The sequence below is a fragment of the Natrix helvetica genome (assembly GCF_964273705.1).
Source record: "Natrix helvetica genome assembly, chromosome: 5".
Classification (NCBI taxonomy): domain Eukaryota; kingdom Metazoa; phylum Chordata; class Lepidosauria; order Squamata; family Natricidae; genus Natrix; species Natrix helvetica.
Genome location: NC_138551.1, coordinates 144,449,258 through 144,470,458, shown reverse-complemented (window position 1 = coordinate 144,470,458; position 21,201 = coordinate 144,449,258). Strand labels below are relative to the sequence as shown.

Sequence of the window (21,201 nt, the reverse complement as noted above, 5' to 3'; positions counted from 1 at the left end):
TCCTAGAGGAGATCAACCCTGAATGCTGTTTAGAAGGCCAGATCCTGAAGAGGAAACTCAAATCCTTTGGCCACCTGATGAGAAGGAGGGAGGACTCCCTGGAGAAGAGCCTCATGCTGGGAACGATGGAGGGCAAAAGAAGAAGGGGACGGCAGAGAAGGAGGTGGCTGGATGGAGTCACCGAAGCAGCAGGCATGAGCTTAAATGGACTCCGGAGGGTGGTAGAGGACAGGAAGGCCTGGAGGAACGTTGTCCATGGGGTTATGACGGGTCAGACAAGACTTCACAACTAACAACCACAAGATCCAGAGAGGAAGACTCAGAAGATTTGCAAGGGCCACCCCAGGGAGAGTTTAAAACGTCACCTTGTTCAGCCAATGCAATTTGCTCAGATTTCCAGCCCTTTTATCATTGTTTACTGACAGCCTTCCCAGGTTCAACGCAGGGACAGCTGTTATTGACACAAGGAGAGCAATGTCGCAATTTGGGGCACGCAATACCACCCAGCAAGCAAAGCAAGAGAATCACTCTTTTGTTCCTCCAATTTGTAGCCTTAAAAAAAAAAACCCTGCAGGTTTTCGATAGGCATTAAATAAACACACGTTTCGTATTTAAAATGTAAACGCAGGTGGGGTGGGGTGGGGTGGAGAGAGAGAGACAGCAAAAGCTTTGAAAAACTCACCTAACACACATCGCCTCGCAGAGAATTGGGTTGTCTGCGTCGAAAAACCCACTTCCTGTAGAACCCGGAATCTCGGCCTCAGCTCGTACGCTTTCCCCGATCAATGTGGGGTTTGTTTCCCCCAAACAATGCCACGGGACGTCCAGCTGATTTAGAAAACCCCATTATGAGCCGCAACCAGCCCTTGGCTAAACTGCAGTTCCGACTTCTGAACGGAAACCTGAGCTAGCAAACAGGCATATGTCTTAAAAATAAAAAGTCCATCATGTGACATGTCACAGCACTGGAAAAAGAGGCCGGTGACACAGCAAAACACGTGTGCTCTGCACTTTGAAATGCAGACATATGATATTAATATGTAAGGTTCGTGAGTTGGGAGGGGGGGAAACACAAGGTAAACAAAAGTGACTTTCCCCCTCCTCTTTTTTATAAAGAGAATAAAGAGTATAAAGAACAGGCGGTCGTCAGCTTACGACCACAATAATAGAGCTCCAAATTTATGTTGCTAAGTGAGACCTTTTGCGCAGTTGAGTTTGTGAATTGCGGCACTTGTTAAATGAATAATCCCGCCTGTGCGATGAAATCTGGACTTGGCTTGTCAAGGTGGTTGTAAAAGAGGAACGCCATGATCTGGGGACCCCGCAACCGTCATAAATGCAAGTCAGCGGTCAAGCGCCCGAATGTGAGTCACTTTTTTCAGTGCTGTTGTCACTTCAAACGGTCACTAAGTGAACTGTCGTAAGTCGAGGACTACCCGTGTTCCCTGAATTGTCACACCCCCCCCCAGGAGAAACCATCCTGCCATTTGTCGTGTGGCTTCCTCATCCATCACGTAAGAGCAACATCTATCCGACAAAGCCCGTCCCCAGGGATATTAATTTACTTCCACCAAGGGGACCGTGGTCTGACCGAGGCTTTCCAAGAGCCTGAAGCAAACTCCTTCTCCCGACAAAAAACCCTTTTATTCATTGACTGTGAATTCTGCTCATTCTCACCCAGCAAAGTCTTTCAAGGGAGGATTTACAGACACTCATCTTATCAGGCTTGGAGAGCTGCCAGGCCGATCTCTGCACAACTTGGCCAGGAGTCTCGGAGAGTCAGGAACCAATGAAGTGAACTAATGGTCTCCTGCAAACTCCACTCCCCTTTCGCTCCTCTTTTATGTCATCTGGGAGGGGCCATTCACCGTCCACCTGTGGCCTTACTCCCAAGTCGACCCCTGTTCTTTAGCTGTTCCCTTCGTCTGGCAACTCTGCTCATGCACACAATGGGAACAGGCTCCAGCTGTTCTTCTGCCTCACTGATGTCTGACTCTGAAGGCAGCTGATAACTGTCCGACGGCCCTGGCCCCCTCTCTGCCTCCGACACAGAGCCCTCATCAGAGCCTTGCCCAGACTCCAGGACTGGCCCATGTTCCTCCCCAACCTCCTCACTGTCTGAGTCTGCTACCAGCTCTGCTGGCAGGCCACAACAGACCTTCAAAATTGGGAGGAAGGATCAGGATAGCATGTGCTGTCATCCTTGATGCCAGGAAAAAACCTTGTCCCCTGGCATAATTAAAAAAAAAACCCACTCAGGATCCATTTCTAAAAGCCAGGGGGAGCTGAATTGTTTTTAGCTAATTACATTGTATGAGTAAATTTAATAAATAACTGTGAGGGAATACATAAAGAAGCTCTCTAAAGTTAAAAAAAGGAAAGAAAAGGAAAGGAAAGGAAGGAAGGAAAAGGAAAGGAAAAAGGAAGGAAAGGAGAAAGGGAAGGGAAGGAAAAAGGATAGGAAGGGAAAAAGGAAGGGAAGGAAAATGGATAGGAAGGGAGAAATGAAAGGAAAGGCACTCGATTAAGAATGCTGTTGATAGTGATTTAGTTCCACCAAACAACACACAGGTAGTCCTCAACTTACAACCGTTTAGTGACCGTTCAAAGTTGCGACAGCACTGAAAAAAAGTGACTTAGCACCGTTTTTCACACGTACAACCACTGAAGCCTCCCAAGGGTCACACGAACAAGATTCAGACGCTTGACAATTGACTCATGTCTAGGATGGTCGCAGAGTCCCGGGGTCAGGCGATTCTCTTTTGACGACCTTCTAAAGCAGCAACGTCAACGGGGAAGCCAGATTCGCTAAACGCCCAGTGTGTGACTCACTTAACAACGGTAGCAATTCGCTGAACAACTGTGGCGAGAAAGGCCGCCAAATCAGGCAAAACCCACTTCCCGAATGTTTCGCTTAGCAACAAAAACCGGGGACTCCATTGCGGTTATAAGCTGAGGATTGCCGGGAACTCTTTTTTTTTTTAAAAAAAAAGAGAAAAACTGTTCAGCCCACCAATGGGAGCTGTGCTCAGCCCTTGGTCCACGCTATGCTTAACAGTCCCATAGCCCACACACTTCGATGCTTTAGTGGCATGTGGGCATCCGTGGACGGAGCAGGCCGGAGGTCCGCGCCGCAGAGGAGCCCGTCACCTCTTGAGAGGGCTGGCTTTGCTTTGGAAGATGCCAGGGTGAGGGCCACGATCTCAACAGCTGCCCCCTTAGGAATGTTTCCGTCCCTGTCCTGCTCAGCCTCAGACAAGGCATGCGGCCCAGAGCTTGGAGACGGCAGCACCTGCCAAAGAGCGTTGCTCTGCCCCTTGGGACAGCACTGAAATACCCGGCCAGGCTGAGTTGCATTCCGATTGGCTTATTGATTGGGTTCCCTGCTGTTGATTTATCGCTTTAAGGACTGTTGACTTTCTGGGGAATCGTTCATTGGAGAGCTTGGAAGCCTTCTTTTGTAAAATGCTCTAGGCCCCTCCAGGAAAAAGGGTGGGACAGTAACGAGAACCGTAATGGTAGGAAGTCAACAGATGGACGAGGCCGTCGGGTTTACTCTCACATCGTCTTGCACCCTTGTTGAGCACACTAGAAACTCAGAAAACAAGGAAGAATTTTAAAAGGTAAGCTGCTCACATCGATAGGTCAAGGTTCCCCTCGCACATATGTGCTAGTCGTTCCCAACTCTAGGGGGCGGCGCTCAACTCCGTTTCAAAGCCAAAGAGCCAACGCTGCCCGAAGACATTCTCTGTGATCATGTGGCCGGCATGACTCAACGCCGAAGGCGCACGGAACGCTGTTAACTTCCCACCAAAGGTGGTTCCTATTTTTCCACTTGCATTTTTTAACGTGCTTTCGGACTGCTAGTTTGACAGAAGCTGGGACAAGGAACGGGAGCTCACTCCGTTACGCGGCGCTAGTGATTCGAACCGCTGAACTGCTGACCTTCTGATCGACAAGCTCAGCATCTTAGCCACTGAGCCACAGCATCCCTTCGCTGCTCACATCGATACGCAGTGCAAATACTCCATAGGAAAGTAACCTAGCCCGCAGCACAATCCAGGACTCTCCGAAGGCCAGCGGTTGACAACTTCCATCCATACACCGTTCCAGGACAGCTTCGCCAGGAGGTGACCCACCAAAGCGACGTGCCTCCTTCAATTCAGAGGGAAATAGCCTCCACGCTAACGTGAGCTCCGTGAAGGACTAGTCCGGTTGAATCCAGCATCTTCGAAATGTACTGGAATACAATTCCCATCATCCCCCAGCTATGACAAGTGGGAGGTGATGGGAACCGTTGACTGGGATAGAAAAAAACAAACTTTAAAATGTATATTGTTTTATTTGTTTCCTAGTATGATTTGATTGCTTATTAGTAACCTATGACTGTCACTGAGTGTTGCGTCTTATGAATCTTGATGAATGTATTCTATTTTATTTTTCTTTATGTACACTGAGAGCCTATGCACCAAAGACAAATTCCTTGTGTGTCAATCATACTTGGCCAATAAAGAATTCTATTCAATTCTGTTCCTTATTCTATTCTATTCTAATTCTATTTTACTCTTTCTGATCTAATTCTATTTTACTCTTTCTGATCTAATTCTATTCTATTCTACTTTCTATTCTATTCTATTCTAATTCTATCCTACTCTACTGTTTTCTTCACTTCTCTTATTCTATCCTACATTCTGAATTCATTCTATTCTATATTCTATTCTACTTACTCTACTGTTCTCTTCTCTTGTTATTCTATTCTATTCATTCTGTATTAGTCTATATTCTATTCTAATTCTATTCTACTCTCTCTTCTCTTCTGTCTTATTCTATTCTGTTATTCTATTCTATTCATTCTGTATTCTATTCTATATTCTATTCTATTCTAATTCTATTCTACTCTCTCTTCTCTTCTGTCTTATTCTCTTGTTATTCTATTCTATTCATTCTGTATTCTATTATATATTCTATTCTATTCTAATTCTATTCTACTCTCTCTTCTCTCCTGTCTTCTCTTCTGTTATTCTATTCTAGTCATTCTGTATTCTATTCTATATTCTATACTCTTATTATATTCTATTCTATTCTCAGTGTTGCCTAGGCATCACTGCAAATAGCTCTGGAGGGAGCAAGCTAAATTGCCCAAGATAAAGGAGGCTGCTGGAGCTCCTGATGGGATGCCAGCCAGCAAACCTTTCCCAACAGGTCACTTCAAGCCAGGGCCTTTCCACTCTTCCCTGATGATGGGGGCAGGACTTCCCCTCCAGCCAGGGAACGTTGCTTCCCAAGAGCCCCTGGGACTGCTTGAGGAGGAACAATTGGACTAGGAACCGGGAAGAGAAGCTGGAAGCATTAACAAAAGCCTGGGGCTGAAAGAGCCTCTTTGTTTCTCCGGCCACTGCCAGCGTTCTGAATGGCGGAGCAGAGCCAAAAGGAACCGAGGGGAGGGTGGGGGGGGAGGAAGGACCAACTGGTGGCTCTTTAGGGGATGTCTCCTTGGCTGCCAAGTGGCGAGGCAGGAAAAGACCTCTGCAGAAGCCACACACTGCCCACCCCAGAGCCAGAAACACGGCCATTGTCCATCTGAAAGGAACGTGCCCTGCTCGGGTACCACCGGGAAATGTGAGGAAGGCAGCGTCTCAGCCACAATGTGCCAGAGATGGCTGGCCAGAAACCCAACCCATCACTCTGGCTAACGAATCTTTCTTTACACCTTGGACCACTTTTACTCCAGCTTTTTCTCTGACTGATAATTACCGTATTTTTCGGAGTATAAGACGCACCTTTTCCCCTCAAAAAAGAGGGTGAAAATGACCATTGGCTTACCTGAAGGGTCCTTTTCTGTACACCGCGGGAGAGTCCAAGCAATGGGTTAATTCAGTCTGCTTGCCCTTAGGACTGAGGAACTATTTTTCCTTAAGCCACACCTCCTCCTGGTGTGCTCAATCCCCCAGAATTCTTTGAAGGAGTCAGTTCGTGCGGACGGAGCGAAGCGTCCAAGATGATGTACTGTTGACACGAGGAACCCGAATCCCGGCCTTGAGAGCCAGGGTGGGTTGGACTCTCCCGCGGTGTACAGAAAAGGACCCTTCAGGTAAGCCAATGGTCATTTTCCTGTACACCGCTTGGAGAGTCCAAGCAATGGGACATACCAAAGTTATTGTCCATCTGGGTGGGCAGAAGAAGGCTCCCGGGATTCGGTCTCTGACACAACCGCCTGGAGCACACGCCTGCCGAAAGACGCCTCAGCCGAGGCGAAAATGTCCAGTTTATAGTGTCGCACAAATGGAGAAGGAGAGGACCACGTAGCGGCCCTGCAGATGTCCAGGATCGAGGCCTGGGTGGCCCAGGCCGCTGAAGTAGCAGCACTTCGTGTGGAGTGTGCAGTGATGCCGCGCGGAACGGCTTTGGATTGACTTTCATAGGCAGTCGCAATGCAAGCGCGAAGCCACCTGCCAATTGTGGAGGAAGTGACCTTCTTCCCTAGGGAACCGGGCTGGAAGGAGAGGAAAAGAGCCTCTGATTTCCTGAATTCCGCAGTACGAGCGATGTAGACCTTCAGGGCCCTCCTGACATCAAGATTGTGCCAGGATCGCTCTCTGGGATGCGACGGATGAGGACAAAAATTTGGCAACACAATGTCTTGCGCTCTATGGAACCATGAGTTTACTTTGGGGGTAAAGGTCGGGTCCAGCCTCAAAATGACCCTGTCAGGGTGGATGACGCACAGATCCTGGCGAACAGAGAGAGCCGCCAGCTCCGAAATCCGGCGAGCTGACGTGATGGCAATCAAGAAGGCCGTCTTCAGCGTCAGGAATCGAAGAGAAGTAGTGCGTAAAGGCTCGAATGGAGGGCCAGAGAGGGCCCGCAGGACCACGGACAGCTGCCAAGTAGGATAGCGATGAACGGTGGGAGGGCGAAGGTTAGAAGCGCCCTTGAGGAAAAGACGCACCTTCGGGATTTTGCTGAGAGGCAAAAGGTGGTCGCCCGACCAGACAGTAGACAAAGCCGCCACTTGGCGTCGAAGGGTGTTCGGGGCCAGGCCCTTGTTGAGTCCCGCTTGAAGGAAGTCAAGCACTCTGGGAACAGGCGCGGTCTTCGGCTCGATGAGCAGCTCCTCACACCACTTGGCGAAGGCGGCCCAGGACGCATCATAAATCCTAGTGGTTGAAGGGCGTCTAGCCGCCTGAATGGTGTTCACTACCTCCTCCGACAGGCCTTGGTCTTTTAGTTGGTCCCCCTCAAGTGCCAGACGGCCAACTGGAGCCACTGGGGCTCTGGGTGAATCACGGCCCCCTGGCTGAGGGAGATCTGGTCCGGAGGAATGCGCCACGGAGGAGACACCGACAGGTGGACAAGGTCGGCAAACCACGACCTGCGGGGCCAATGCGGGGCCACGAGAAGGACCTCTGCTCCCTCTGCGATGACTTTGGAGATGAATTGAGGAAGGAGAGGCAGGGGAGGGAAGGCATACAGTAGCTCGCGGGGCCACTTGCAACGCAGTGCGTCTGTCCCCTCCGCCCCCGGGGTGAAGAACCGGGAGTAGAAGCGGTCGAGCTGCTTGTTGTCCCTTGACGCAAACAGGTCTACGGCCGGAGTCCCGAATCTGTCGGACATCTGGTGGAACAGGCGAGGGTCCAGTTTCCACTCCGCAGGATCTATGGTCGTCCTGCTCAGCCAGTCGGCCTGTGTGTTGTCCACTCCGGAGATATGGTCGGAGCGAAGGGATTCCAGATGGCGCTCCGCCCAGCGTCCCAGGGACTCCGCCTCTCTCATCAGTGCTCTGGATCTGGTGCCGCCCTGACGGTTGATGTGGGCCTTGGTGGCCACATTGTCCGTCATCAGAAGCACATGTTGACGATGGATGGGCCGGCTGAAATGTCGCAGGGCCAGGCGAGCAGCTCTCAGTTCCAGCAGGTTGATGCTGTAGCTGGATTCCACTTGGGACCACTTGCCTTGAACAACCAGGGACCCCATGTGGGCTCCCCAGCCGGAGAGGCTGGCGTCTGTGGTGATGATCAACCTCTCGGGTTCCTTGAATAGGTGGCCCTTGAGGATGGCCGGAGACACCCACCAGCGGAGAGACCTCTTCACGTCCGGGGGAACTCGAATCGGCCTGGTAGAGTTGCTCCTGGATGCCCTCTGGTGCGGCAGCAGCAGCCACTGAAGAGACCTGGAATGCAGGCGGGCCCACGGCACGATGGAAATGCAGGAGATCATTTTTCCCAGCAGCTGCGACAGAAGGACCACTGGAGCCTGCCTCAAGCTCAACACCTTGTGGGTCATGGACCTTAGACCGGTCAACCTGTCTCGGGAAAGGAAAACCCTGCACAAGTTGGTATCTATCACCGCCCCCAGGTGTACAAGTCTGTTGGTTGGAGTGAGATGGCTCTTCTCTATGTTTAGAGTGAAGCCGTGATTTCTGAGGGATCTCATAGTGGTTTGGAGATCCCGAAGGGCCTGCTGCCTGGACGACGACTGGATCAGGATGTCGTCCAGGTAGCACTGGAGCCTTATGGGCCTGCGTCTTAGCTGAGCCGCCACTACCGCCAGCACTTTGGTAAACGTCCGAGGAGCGGACGAGAGGCCGAATGGAAGAGCTTTGTACTGGAAGTGGCGACCCGCATAATAGAAGCGCAGGAACTTCCTGTGCTGAGGACGGATGGGGATGTGGAGGTATGCCTCTTTGAGATCTATAGATGTGAGAAGATCTCCCTGTCGAATCCCCGCCAGAATGGACTGCAGAGACTGCATCTTGAACCTCCGGTAGGCGATATGCCTGTTGAGGTTCTTGAGGTCCAAGATGGCTCTCCACCCCCCCGAGTTCTTTGGTACCAGGAAGAGGATGGAGTAAAACCCCTTCCCCTCTTCGCCTTGGGGAACTGGTTCCACGGCCCTGATGTCCAGGAGATGACGGACTTCCTGGTCCATACGCTGCCTCTTTTGGGGGCAGGACGGGACAGGGCACCGGATGAAGGTCCGAGGGGGAAGGGACAGGAATTCCAGGGAGAGGCCTTCCCTGACTGTCTGCAGAACCCAAGCATCCTCGGTGTTCTGGGCCCAATGGGAGGCGAACAGCTGGAGGCGACCCCCGATGGGCGCCAAGCCCTGGCAGTCACTTTGACTTACGGAACGGCCTGTTGGAGGCCCCACCGCGGTTATACTTGCGGAAGCCGAACTGCTGCCTGCCTCTGTCCCGAAAGGGCGCTCTGTCTTGGGACCTGTCGCCCTGCTGGCCGAAGGACCTATTAGAGGGAGAGAAGGAAGAGGCAGAGGTGGAAGGCTCGGAGGCACGAAAGGACTGCCTCCTAGAGTAGGGAGCGGCCTTACGTTCCTGCTTTTTATTTAGAGAAGGTAGGATCTTCCTCTTGTCCTTGGACTCAATGAGGAGAGGATCCAGGGACTCGCCAAACAATTTGGACCCCTTAAAGGGGGCGGAAGCCAGTTTCCATTTGTTTTTCTGGTCCGCTTGCCAATGTCGGAGCCAGATCAGTCGACGGGAAGTTATGTTAGAACCGAGGGCCCTGGAGGCAAATTTGGTGGCATTGAGGGACGCGTCAGCGGCATACTGGGAGGCCGCGATTATTTTTGACACGTCCTGGTGGAGACGGATGTCTCCCGCCGGGAGCTTGTTTAGGAGCTCGCGCAGCCAGATCACAGAAGCCCTATTAAAAAAGGAAGCGGAAGAAGAGGCCCTGATGGCCCAGGCAGCCGCCAGATGGGTCTTGTGGCACGCCTTTTCCGCCTTCTTGTCCTCCGCCTTAAGGCCTTCCAGGAGGTCGGCCGGTAGCGAGGAGTTGGAAGTGAGCGCAGCGATGGGCGGGTCGACAGTGGGAAGGGCCAGAAGGTCCTCCAACACTGGCTCCATAGTATAAAGCTTCCTATCTACCCCACTGGGAGAGGATTGCGTGGCTGGCTGAGCCCACTGGCGCTGGATTAAGTCGAGGAACAGCCCCGGGACCGGAACCAGCTCTTGCTGGGGCGCTGGCACATCAAACATGACCGCATTGGGATTAGCCGGAGGGGCATCATCCGCCGGCGCGGTCGGCTTGGGCTTGATCCCCACCCTGGTGGCAGCCTTGACCTTGTGAAGGACCGATTTAAAAAGGCTGGGCTTGAAGAGACCCGCAAAGGCGGGCGCTTCGGGGGGAAGGTCCTCGTCGTCCGAGAGGCCTAGCACCTCCGGGTCAGGGTCCTCAATGGCAGAGGCCTCGCTGACCACCGAGGATTCCAGGGAAGGATGGCGAGCACGCTTGCTTGGGGGCGGAGCTGCCTGATCGGGCTTGGGACCCCTAGGGGCCGCTGCGGTAGGGCTTTTAAATTTCATGGCCTCCGTGATGCCCTTGGCAATGGCGCGGGCCATTAGCTCCTGCATGCGGGGCGATAACTCCTCAGAGTCAGAATCGGGATCCAAGCCCTCTTCTAGGGGGGGTGAAGCCTCACCCTGCATATCGTCTATGCTAGCATCCCCAGGGGGAGGAACCTGTTCACAGGCCCAAGAAGGGACCGGGGAAGCCGGCTCTGCAAATGACCTATTAGGGGATAGGTCCTGGGATTCCACCTCCTCGGCGAGGACCGACTGGAGATCTTCCCGGGAGGGAGGGGCTCCTGAAAGGGACTGCACCCTGTCTGCCTGGCGTCTGGCCTTCTCGAATTGCTTGTCAAGGGCCCGCTGGCGCCTTTCAGCATCCTTGGCCTCAGCTACCGAAGGGGTTCTGGAACGCTGTTTCCCAGAGCTACCCCCACCACTCTTGCCCGCACCCCCACTCCCCGAAGAGGAGGAACCCTTGCTAGGGGCCTGCGAGAGGCTCGGCCTAGCGTCTTGGGAATCGGGAGGACTGGGCAGGTCCATAGTCAATGACCACACAAGATGGAGCAAGGCTATGATAAGGCAGAAGGATAGATATAGACTGGGTGCTGTAATGGGAAACAAAACGAAATGATCGTTAAAATTGCCATATATACAATTAATCGAATCAATACTATGAAATCATCCCATGTTTCACACCAGTCGGAGGCCCAGGGGTAGGATTGGGGCCTGCACCGAGGTGCAAGGCTCCGCAGGAGAAGCAGGGAGGAGAATGACTATAGAAAAAATCTTCAGGCCTGCGCTTACTTAGGCCTCCTCCCTGAGCCGGTATGATGACCGTTGGAATGGCACAGGAACCAGCGCCGCTCGCAAAAATAGACAAATGGCGAAGGTGGCGATCCTAGCCCGAGAAACCCTTGCTAGGCCCTGCCACCTCCAGCGGCCTCCTGACAACGAGGCTGATGCAAAATGGCGGCCATGGCTGGGCGCGCTATTTTCGCGCCTAAAAATGGCCGCCGCAACAGCGTGGGGCTAAGGGAGAGCGAGGGGCGAACGCGCCTCGCAATGGCGACGATCGCCCACTCCTCCCTGCGGCAGAGGTCCTCTAGCAGGCCGGGGAGCGAAAAAACTTCGACGAAAATAACAAACGAGGGGCCTGGGGACTTAGGAACCTCGCCGCTGCAGCCGCGCCGTTTTAAACGACAAGCGGCAGGCCTCCGAAGCCGTCCCAAGAGGATCGGCTGAGGGGCACCCCCCACCACCTTGTAGCTTACCTCCTGGCCTTCAAGTGCAGATTCTATTGAAGAAAGTCGCAGAATTGAAGAGAGAAACGTCTCACGAGGTTGGGGAATATTAGAGAAAAAACTTTAAACGCAATTAGAGAGTCCAAGCCAAAAAAAAAAGATCAATTTAGCTCAGAGCTCTAACTAAATACGTCCAAACGGGCTGACTGAGGAAGAATTCTGGGGGATTGAGCACACCAGGAGGAGGTGTGGCTTAAGGAAAAATAGTTCCTCAGTCCTAAGGGCAAGCAGACTGAATTAACCCATTGCTTGGACTCTCCAAGCGGTGTACAGGAAAACCTGGGTGCGTCTTATACACCAAATACAGCATTTTTGGCCTCCCGAAACCCCGCCCCCTTTGCAAAAATGGCTGGGCATAGCCTTTAGGAGGCTTCCAGAGTGGTCCTGGGGGCCAGGGAGGGCAAAAATGCGTGAAAAATGGGCCATTTTTAGCTTGTTTTTGACCCCCCCCCCAGGAGCACTCTACAAGCCTCCTAAAGGCTATGCATGGCCTTTTTTTGACAAAAAAAATCTGTTTTCACAAAAAATGGGCTGTTTTTGAGGGGTCTGCAGAGTGCAAAAACTTTTTTAAAAAATCTTGGTGCGTCTTATACTCCAAAAAATATAGTAAGACTCAGCCTGACAATTAAGCGTCATTCAACCGTTCTGCTTCCACCGACCATGGGAGACTAAACAGCCAGCAATGGATGTCCTTTCCTCCGCTTACCGACTCTCCTTTGTGTCCCAAAAGGAATTATTCAAGGAAAATGCAAAAGGTTCTCTCGCGGAAGCCCATTCTCATACTACTATCAATATTTATGCCCCCTTTCAAAACTAGTTTCCTGCAATCGTATTAATGCACTTAAAATTCTCTAGTCGTTGAAAAGCGATTTCACAGAATGTCACTCACTGTAAGGAACGCCCCCCCCCCTTTCCAAAACAACAACAACAATCCCTACTGTAAATAAATATACGTGTTGGATTACATTCCTGAAAGTCTAATTTTCCTTTCTGGTTCGGTTCTTAAACTATTGAAAATAAAACCTAGGTAAGTCATTATGTGGTTTGACATCAAGGAATAAAGGTCAACAAAAGCTAATTCTGCAAAATTAAATTGGAAATTTAAAAAAACCATGAATGTTAGTCGAAGAAGAGCATAACCTGAGAATTTAAAAAGAGCAACACACACACACACACACACACACACACAAACAAACAAACTAACTGGACAAAGCCCAGAAACTTTAAAAGTGCAGCCAACACAGCGCAGCAGCTCCACAGTATTAGTGCAAACAGATAAAGGACTGTCTCAGGAAACACTGACTTGAAATTAAAAGAAGTTGCTTCTCACTTACAACCGAAGGAGGAAGATATTATACATACCACACCTATCAATGGAAAACTGTGTCTGTTGTGGATATGTTGCTATGCAAACACTGGCTGCAGCCAGGTGGTTCAGAACTCCTGCAAAATTGCACGTGTATCAAATTCATTGTTAAAAAGCAGAGTGAATGGCTCCATTAAGTCTACAATACACTGGAAGAGGCTCCTCTTGCTGAGATTAAGGTGGCTTTGCATGCAGCGGGACTCTAAGCGGAGTGTAGTTGGATTGTCACTCAAAGTCCCTTTGAACAATATGCTGGCTGATGTGCAACAAGAGGATTCTTCCATCAAGCAGCACCGGTGCACCTCTACTTCACTTTCTACTAACCTAAACCATCCATGCAACTAGCAACTAACCAGTTTCCTCCTACCTCATTAAACCGCACCAAGTTATTGCAAAGAACTTCTTCATGATATGCCTCCTCACCACTGTCCAGAGAGATCCACGAAAGAATTAAAAAAACATGGCATTTTGCTTCTGAAAAAAAAAACACACACAACAATATTACTTTAGCTATCATTGGTCTGTGTGTGTGTGTGTGTGTGTGGCAAACTTTCCAGCAAAATCACCAGCAATACAGGTAGTCCTCGACTTACAACAGCTCCTTTAGTGACAGTTCAAAGTTGACCCACATTCATTGCGAAGGACCCCACGATTAAAGAGAAACCAGCGTAAGTTCCAAATGGCTGTCCCCCACAATCCAGCGGGCCCAGCCTGGATCCTGAGAAGCTAAAGCACTTTCATTCATTTCACGCAACTGACCAGGCGGCATATTTAATGATTAGTTCAAAAGAAAAAAGAAAGCAAAACAAAACGCGAAAACATCGCAAGTCGAACTGTTCAATTTCAGTCCAAACTGGATACTCTCAAAAATTCCTCAAGCAAGAATTGTTTTATTTATTTAACAAAAGGTGATGGTTTTCTTCATTAGGAAATTTTATCAAGTGAATGAAAGATGTAAAATATCTAAGACAAGATCCCAACGGTCATCAGTAAAGAGTAAGAGAGTGTCTTTGCAAGGTGGACTTCCTGGGAAAGGCCATTACACAGATGCCACCACGGAGGCCCGGTTGCTGGTTGCCCACAATCTCAGACCTCCTTGGAGCAAGGCGTCAGCAACTCATTTGGGGCCAAATTGTTTTCAACTACATAAATAACATGAAACTTTGGGAACAGAAAGGAACCATCCGCTAATGTGGCTGCCTCGGTGTCTGCAAGGGGAGATGGGCTCTCCTTCACACAACCGTCCTTGTTGCTGCATCCTGAACAAAAGATTTCAAGAGTAGTTGATGGGTATGGAGAAGCCTCCCTTCTGCTTTTGTTCCTGGCGAAAGTCATCCTAACCAGGCAGCCAGCAAGTGAGTTTCCTTCCTAGGACCAGGTGAAAAGATAGCAGCTCCAGCGTACGACTCATTCATCACAAAAGGGTTATAAGCCATGATCCCTGTGGCATGAAAATAAACCCATAACTAGCGTAACTCAATAAAGACTGAGGGAGGCAGTCCAGCATCCGCCACTAAAAAAACGCACTACTGGCCATTTTCCAAAACTGCCTGTTTATCCTGCCGGTGTCAGCAATCCGACAAGGCAGCCACCGGCGTCACAAGCAGCCCTTCAGCACCCAAAACAGCTTTCGGAGTTCACCTGTCTCACACACAGCCCGTTCGCTCCCGCAGCAGCTCACGTTTTCTCCTTCTGGGAAGGCTTGGCTCTTGGCTGCGTTCGTTCTCTTCCGTTTTTCTTGCTTTCGCATCCTGGCTGTCTGTCCCCGCATTTCTCCCCCCCCCCCCACCGCTGTTGTATACGTTTTCATTCAAAAAAAAAAAAGCCAGATCAGCTGTACCCACCATCATTGCGGTGGAGGGAAGCATCCTCAGAAGCTTCTGAAGGACGGCTCTGCCGCAGTTTGTAGAAAGGGAGAGGATTGGCCTGCGCCTGCAACATATCACATTCCCAATGTTATTAACCGTACCAGAAAGCGGAAAGCCCCCGAGTTTCAAACCAGCTTCGCACAGCTTCCTCTCCTGAAAACGCAGAAACGAAACCTGCAATCCGGGCATCTGGGTAGGCCGCAACACTCTGCTAAACACTGACCACTGGGTGCCAGCAGCATATGACTGCACCAGCCAAGTGAGGAGCAGACATCTTTGCTGGCCCTTCCAGCTGCCCAAAAACAGAAAGCGCCTTTAATCTCTGAATGTGTGCCACAGCAAACCACACCGGGGAGAAGCTTATCCACCCTCCGTTTCCCAGCCGCCGCCATCACCCCGCTGTTTCCTGTCCTTCTTCCTGTCTTCCCTTGGCCACGGAAAGCACCTGGAAAGCACAAAATGGAGATGGACTAGAGAAGGGCATTTTTGTAGGGTCACTCAAGTACTCTGCTCCAGAAGAGGGATATCAATCTCCTGTCTCCATTGAGTACAACTCTCTCTCTCTCTCAATGGCCACAGGGAATCAACTCACGACACCCCAGCCCTCGCCCAGTATATCCCCACTGCTAACTGGGTTGAGTTCTTCACGCAACGTATTAACTGCCTGATTCAGTGAAGCCTGTCGTACAACAGGAACCTTTGCAAATGAATTGGTTTAGAAAGTTGGCTGGAAACTGATAAGTGGAATTCAGAAATGGGGCGTGTTCAATCAACTGTCACAACGCTGGTCTCCACACTAAGGGTCTCCACACCCTTAGCTAGGCCTTGCCTTGACACAAGAGTCCGCTTGACCAGTCCAGAGGTTTCACTGCGGACAAGGAGGAAGCCTCAATTGCATTCACTGCAGTGCAAAGCAGCAGCACCTTTAATACAGGTTAGTGCGGCAAAGTTCAAACTCTGCTTTTTTTCTTCTCTGTTGACCCCTGGCTCCTTTATCAGATTCACCCCTCATATCCAAAGGCAATTGCAGAAATAAAATTTAGGTTACAAAGCTGTGCTTGTGTTTTTTAGCAGCAATTCCAGGCTTCTTGTTCTTAACTGAGCTAAAGGAGATTTTTTTTAACAGGGGAGAGACTTTGCTGTGCTTCTACAAACCCAGTTACTCCTTGTGACGACGTATGCAAGAAAAACACCACGGAACTACAAAACCTATGCTAAGCAAGGGTAAAAATCAAAAGGCGCCTGGAAGCACCTTTTCCAACAACTCTTAAGCTGCCCAGAGTCATTTGCTGAGGTGATATATATGGTTTCTATAGCTTCCCATCTCGTATATATATATATATATATATATATATATATATATATATATATATATATATATATATATATATATATATATATATATATATATATATATATATATATATATATATATATATATATATATATATATATGTGAACAAACAAATGAGTGAATGAATGAAATTAAATAAATAAATATAACATGTGAGCCACCCAGATTTGCTGAGATGGGCAGCTGAAATCAAGCAAACAAATATAAAATGCGTTTTATTAATAGGGCAATGTTCTTTGTCAGTGGTGCTTCACTTGATAGGAGCCTAGGGTAGCTAGACTGATGAAGAATTTAAATTGGGGAGAGACAGAAAAGGAGGGGGAGACAGATTGGTCTTGCGGATTATTCATGAGACAGAACCTTATCAATTACAAGTATCTTCATCTGATGAAGCTCACAAAAGCTTATGCCTTTTGGTAAAATACATTAGTCAGAAAAGGTACTATTGAACTCCTGATTTTCGCCATCACATACTAACACTGCCCGTTTCCTACAATGCCCGTGTGTGAGTGTTTATCATCTTTCCAAGCCACACTTACCATACATTCACTGATGCTGGAAAGTGTACATTTAATCCTTATTACAAAAATACACAATACTGTGAAGTCACTTTCTACCCCGCAGTCCAACTAAATCCTGGAGCAATAAAAAGTATTTCCTTCCAGCTTTAAAACGCATTTTCATAAAATCCAAGAAGAGAGTTCAACAGAGAAACTCCAGCAAAATGAAAATAAAAAAATCCACAGCCCTACGTGCCAACTGTCATTCATTGCAAGCTACCCTAAACTAATTTTATTTATGGCAGCCCTGCTTAAAATGGGTGCCAAGCTATACACAGTCCTTTTGGAGAGAAAAAAAAAAGATTCTGGAGAAATTAAAAGATACAAGTTCAATCTGTACTAAACCAAAGACTGTTTGATGAATGTAATCCAAGGGAAGCATATTGTCCTCAGTTGAATTTCATCCAAGCAGGAAAACAGAGCTGGAGACTTTAAGAAGGTCTGTCGTGCCTACCTTAACTCAGAAGTAGAAAAACCACAAAAAAGGCCTAAAAGGAAATGTTGCATTCAAGTAACTCACTGCCATTAGTGGGCCATATACAACCAAGAGAAAGACTATTTTGTTATGAATTCTACAGTAACCGGGCTGACAAAGCAAAAAAAAAAAAAACACCCAAAAAAACCAGGACTTCTGGCAATCATCCTCAGGCACCAATCTAAATTCACAGGACATCCCCAAAACTAAAACACAATCCTTTCCTTTCCCTCCCCACTGCACCCCACACTTTCATACAACAGACCACGATTTCAAACACGCTATTCCCAACTCCATACCTTCCTTTCCTCTCACACATTTCATACAGATCCTAACTTCATCAACCCCTAAGCCAAGCAGCCAATGCAGAAAATACGATTCCCCCCTCCTAAGGGTGACCATTTTGGAAGATGCTTTTCAGATACACCCCCCCCCTCCGGCGCCCTCACCTTCTCACCAGAAACAACCCTCCCCTTAAAGAAGTGCTGGAGACCTATTTCACGTTTAGTTTGTGAGATTTGGCCATTTTCCACCTCCCGTTGTATAGCAATCAAGTATTAAACGTAATGTGTCCCCCACCAAAGACATTTCATAGGTCTAGGTATCAAAAGCACGTCTTATCTAATTCAGAAAATAAGGTGGATTTGCCAGCAAGGCGTTCCTACTATCCGGTAAATTTTAAAAAGTTGACTATCTCGTCACCAGATGTCAGATTCAACCCAAGAGATCTTTGGTAAAGGCAATACCGATGGGAACAAGGCAGGGTCATCCTTCAGGGTTAGCTGGAAACAAGAGCATCATCCTACACAAATCAGGTGCAATTTCTTTCCCACCATCACCCCGGCACCACTTCCGGTTGTGAATCCAGCATAAAACCACCACCCAACCACCACCACCACCTCCAGTCACCGAATCCTGCAGATCCTCTGGTACCAATCCAGGGTGGGGATACGCCACCACTCCAAACATCCTTTTCCTCCGACAAGCCTCTCTCTCTCTCTCTCTCCCCTTCCGAGAATTGCAGCTTCTCTCTCTCTCTCTCTCCACCCACCCCCCTTCAAAGCGAAAGAGAAAGCGGGCGGGGTGTGGGAAAAGATCCGTTCCAGGAAAAAGAAAGGGAAAGGCAAGAAAAGAACCAGGCGAAAGCCAATACCCTTCTGGCCCGCTGGGGTCACTTCTCCCATTCCGGAGAAGCCGAAGTTTCCATCCTACTGGAAGGGACCTTTGGAGGTCTTTTAGTCCAGCCTCCTGCTCAAGCACCAACCTTGCACCCAAGCAGCCTTGCACGGCCGGCTTCCTGGCGCCGGCCGGCTTTGCATGGCCTTCTTGGCCGGGAAGGAGACGGCTGGCTCCCGCGGGGGGCCCTTTCCTTCCTTCCATCCTTCCTTCTCCTTTCTTTCTCCTCGATCTTCCTTCTCCCTTCTCCTACTTTCAGTCTTTTTCTCCTTCCTTTCCCCCTTCCCTTCCTTCTCATTTCAGTCTTTTTTTCCTTCCTTCTTCCTCTTTCCCTTCCTTCTCATTTCAGTCTTTTTCCCCCTTCCTTCCCTTCTCCTTCCCCTCCATCTCCCTTCTCCTTTCAGTCTTTTTTCCTTCCTTCCTTCTCCTTCCCCTCGATCTCCCTTATCCCTTCTCCTTTCAGTCTCCCCCCCCCCCATCCTTCCTTCCTTCCTTCTCCTACTTTCAGTCTTCCCCCTCCCCCTGCCTTCCTTCCCCCCCCATCCTCCGGACCGGGTGGCCAAGGATACTGTTGGGGCGGCGGGGCCTGCAGAGCCCTCATGCCGGCGGGGTGAGGCGGCGGCGGCACCGCAGCGGCAGCAGGAGGGGTCCCGGCCACTGCCACGGCTGCCGGAGGAACGGGAGCAGCGGCAGGAGGCGCCCCGCTGGCCGCCGCCGCCGGGTGAGACGGGGAAGGGGCTGTTCCAGCTGCCACCGCCGCCGCCGGAGGGATAGGCGGCGGGGGGCCGCCCGGCCCGGCTCCCACGCCGCTCCCTGGGGAGGGCGCCGTTCCCGCCGCCGCCGCCGCTCCCCCCGCTGCCGCCGCCGCCGCCGCGCCGGGCTTGAGGGCCGCCTTCTGCGGTAAACTCATGGCCAAGCGGAGCCACCACCAGGCCGGGGGCGGCGGCGGCGGGGCGGCGGCGGGGGGCGGGGAGCGGCGGGGCGGGGGCAGCCCGGCGGGCCAGCACCCCCGGCCGGTCTCCGTGACAACGCGGCCGGCCTCCTCCTCCTCCTCCTCTCCCGCCTCCTTCTCCTCCTCAGGCCGGGGCGAGCGGGGGCCGGTCAGGCCGCGCCGCCGCTCATGGGGCCGCCTCCGCCGGCGGCTCTCGGCTCCTGTGGGCCGGGCGAAGCGGTTCCGCGGCGTCTAGCGGCGGTCGGGTGAGCGATGCCGGCGGATTCTCCTCACGGACAGAGCGGAATATCCAACATGGCGCTGGCGGCCGCCTCCAGCAGTCCGGCAGGACGGCGGCGGCGGCGGCGGCGACGTCGTCGTCGGACGCTCGGGCGTTCGGACGCTCGGGCAGCTCCGGAGACGTTCGGCGCCGACTTTCGGCAGGGCCCGCCGGCGCCTGCGCGAAACCGTTTCGTTCTCGGGGACGGCGTTCGGCCGAGCTCGGAATAACGCTCGGCGGACGTGCCCGAGCGGCTTCGCGGGCGGAGGGGGGGGGGGCGGAAACGCTCGCCCTTTCGGGTAGGATTCCAATACGCGCCGCTAAGGTTTAATGCAAGACCGTGAGAATGTGGAGCAGTACACGCGCATCCCCCACGCTTCGACACATGGGTGCTCCTGCATAAGGATTCAAGTGTGTGTGTGTGTGTGTGTGTGTGAGAGAGAGAGAGAGAGAGAGAGAGTGAACGAACGAACGAAGGAATGAATGAATGAGTGCATTGGACTGGTTCAGCGGAGCCCACTTCCACGTTTAATGGAAGACCGTGAGAATGTGAAGCAGTAGACGCGCGTCCCCCACGCTTCGACACATGGGTGCTCCTGCAGGATTCAAGTGTGTGTGTGTGTGTGAGAGAGAGAGAGAGAGTGAACGAACGAACGAATGAATGAATGAGTGCATTGGACTGGTTCAGCGGAGCCCACTTCTACGTTTAATGGAAGACCGTGAGAATGTGGAGCAGTACACGCGCGTCCCCCACGCTTCGACACATGGGAGCGCCTGCAGGATTCAACTATGTGTGTGTGTGAGAGAGAGAGAGAATGAATGAATGAACTCATTGGAGTGATTCAGGGGAGCCCACTTCCACCTTGTGTGTCTTTCTAATTTTATTTCCATAGAGGGGAACACAAGAAATGAAATAGAATAAACAACTGGAAAAACTTTAAAAAGAAAGAAGAAATACAGGGTGTAGTGTGATGTTAACTACGTGTAAAAATTAAGTAATGATAAAAGAATTACGTTTAAGAGAATAGCGTCGAAGTGGGAATAGCAAAGATATTGTGATAAATGATTTCATTTGTTAAGATGAATTAGCAGTAATTAGCTGAAGACACCCCCCCCCCAAAAAAAAAGGTGCTTAGCAATGATATGTAAGACTCAATGAATTGATGGGAGAAGACAAAGGATGAATAAAGATGAAGATAAAAGACAAAGGATGAAAAGATAAGAGAGATGAATATTGATAAAAGTGGGAAGATGAGAATGCAATGAAACTTGTGATTATAAATATGATGTGACCTGGTAAACACTGTCCATAAAGTATGTATGTTAGAAAAAAAGAAAAAAAATTGCAATAAAACTTGGATTAAAGAATATGATGTCCGTTAGGGGTCCCCGAGATTTGTTTCTGCAAACAAACTGGGTAGTGATCTCCTTGTACCCCTGGGACTGTCTCTTCAATCCTCCACAGGAATTGGACTTCCAGTCCCATAATCCCCAGCCACACTGGTATTGTATCCCATAATCCTCAGCCTCACCAGTATCGACCCGCAGGCTCCAGTTGGGCCATATTTGTAGTTGCCGGGC

General features: G+C 50.5%; 1 protein-coding gene across 18 annotated transcripts in view; it reads right to left on the bottom strand.

Moving 5' to 3' along the window:
- Positions 1 to 19,728, bottom strand: part of EIF4G3 (eukaryotic translation initiation factor 4 gamma 3) — an 88,942-nt gene extending 69,214 nt beyond the window's left edge. For 11 of the 18 annotated variants that reach the window (XM_081954572.1, XM_081954588.1, XM_081954575.1 and 8 more), the window contains exon 1: positions 18,979 to 19,727. In XM_081954572.1, the coding sequence (XP_081810698.1) occupies positions 18,979 to 19,319 (341 nt within the window). In that variant the 5' untranslated portion in view covers positions 19,320 to 19,727. Of the gene's footprint in view, positions 1 to 682; positions 968 to 18,978 lie in introns of those variants that run through there. The other 7 variants (XM_081954587.1, XM_081954581.1, XM_081954579.1 and 4 more) reach the window with 3 other exon arrangements.
- Between the last annotated feature and the right edge of the window lie 1,473 nt (positions 19,729 to 21,201).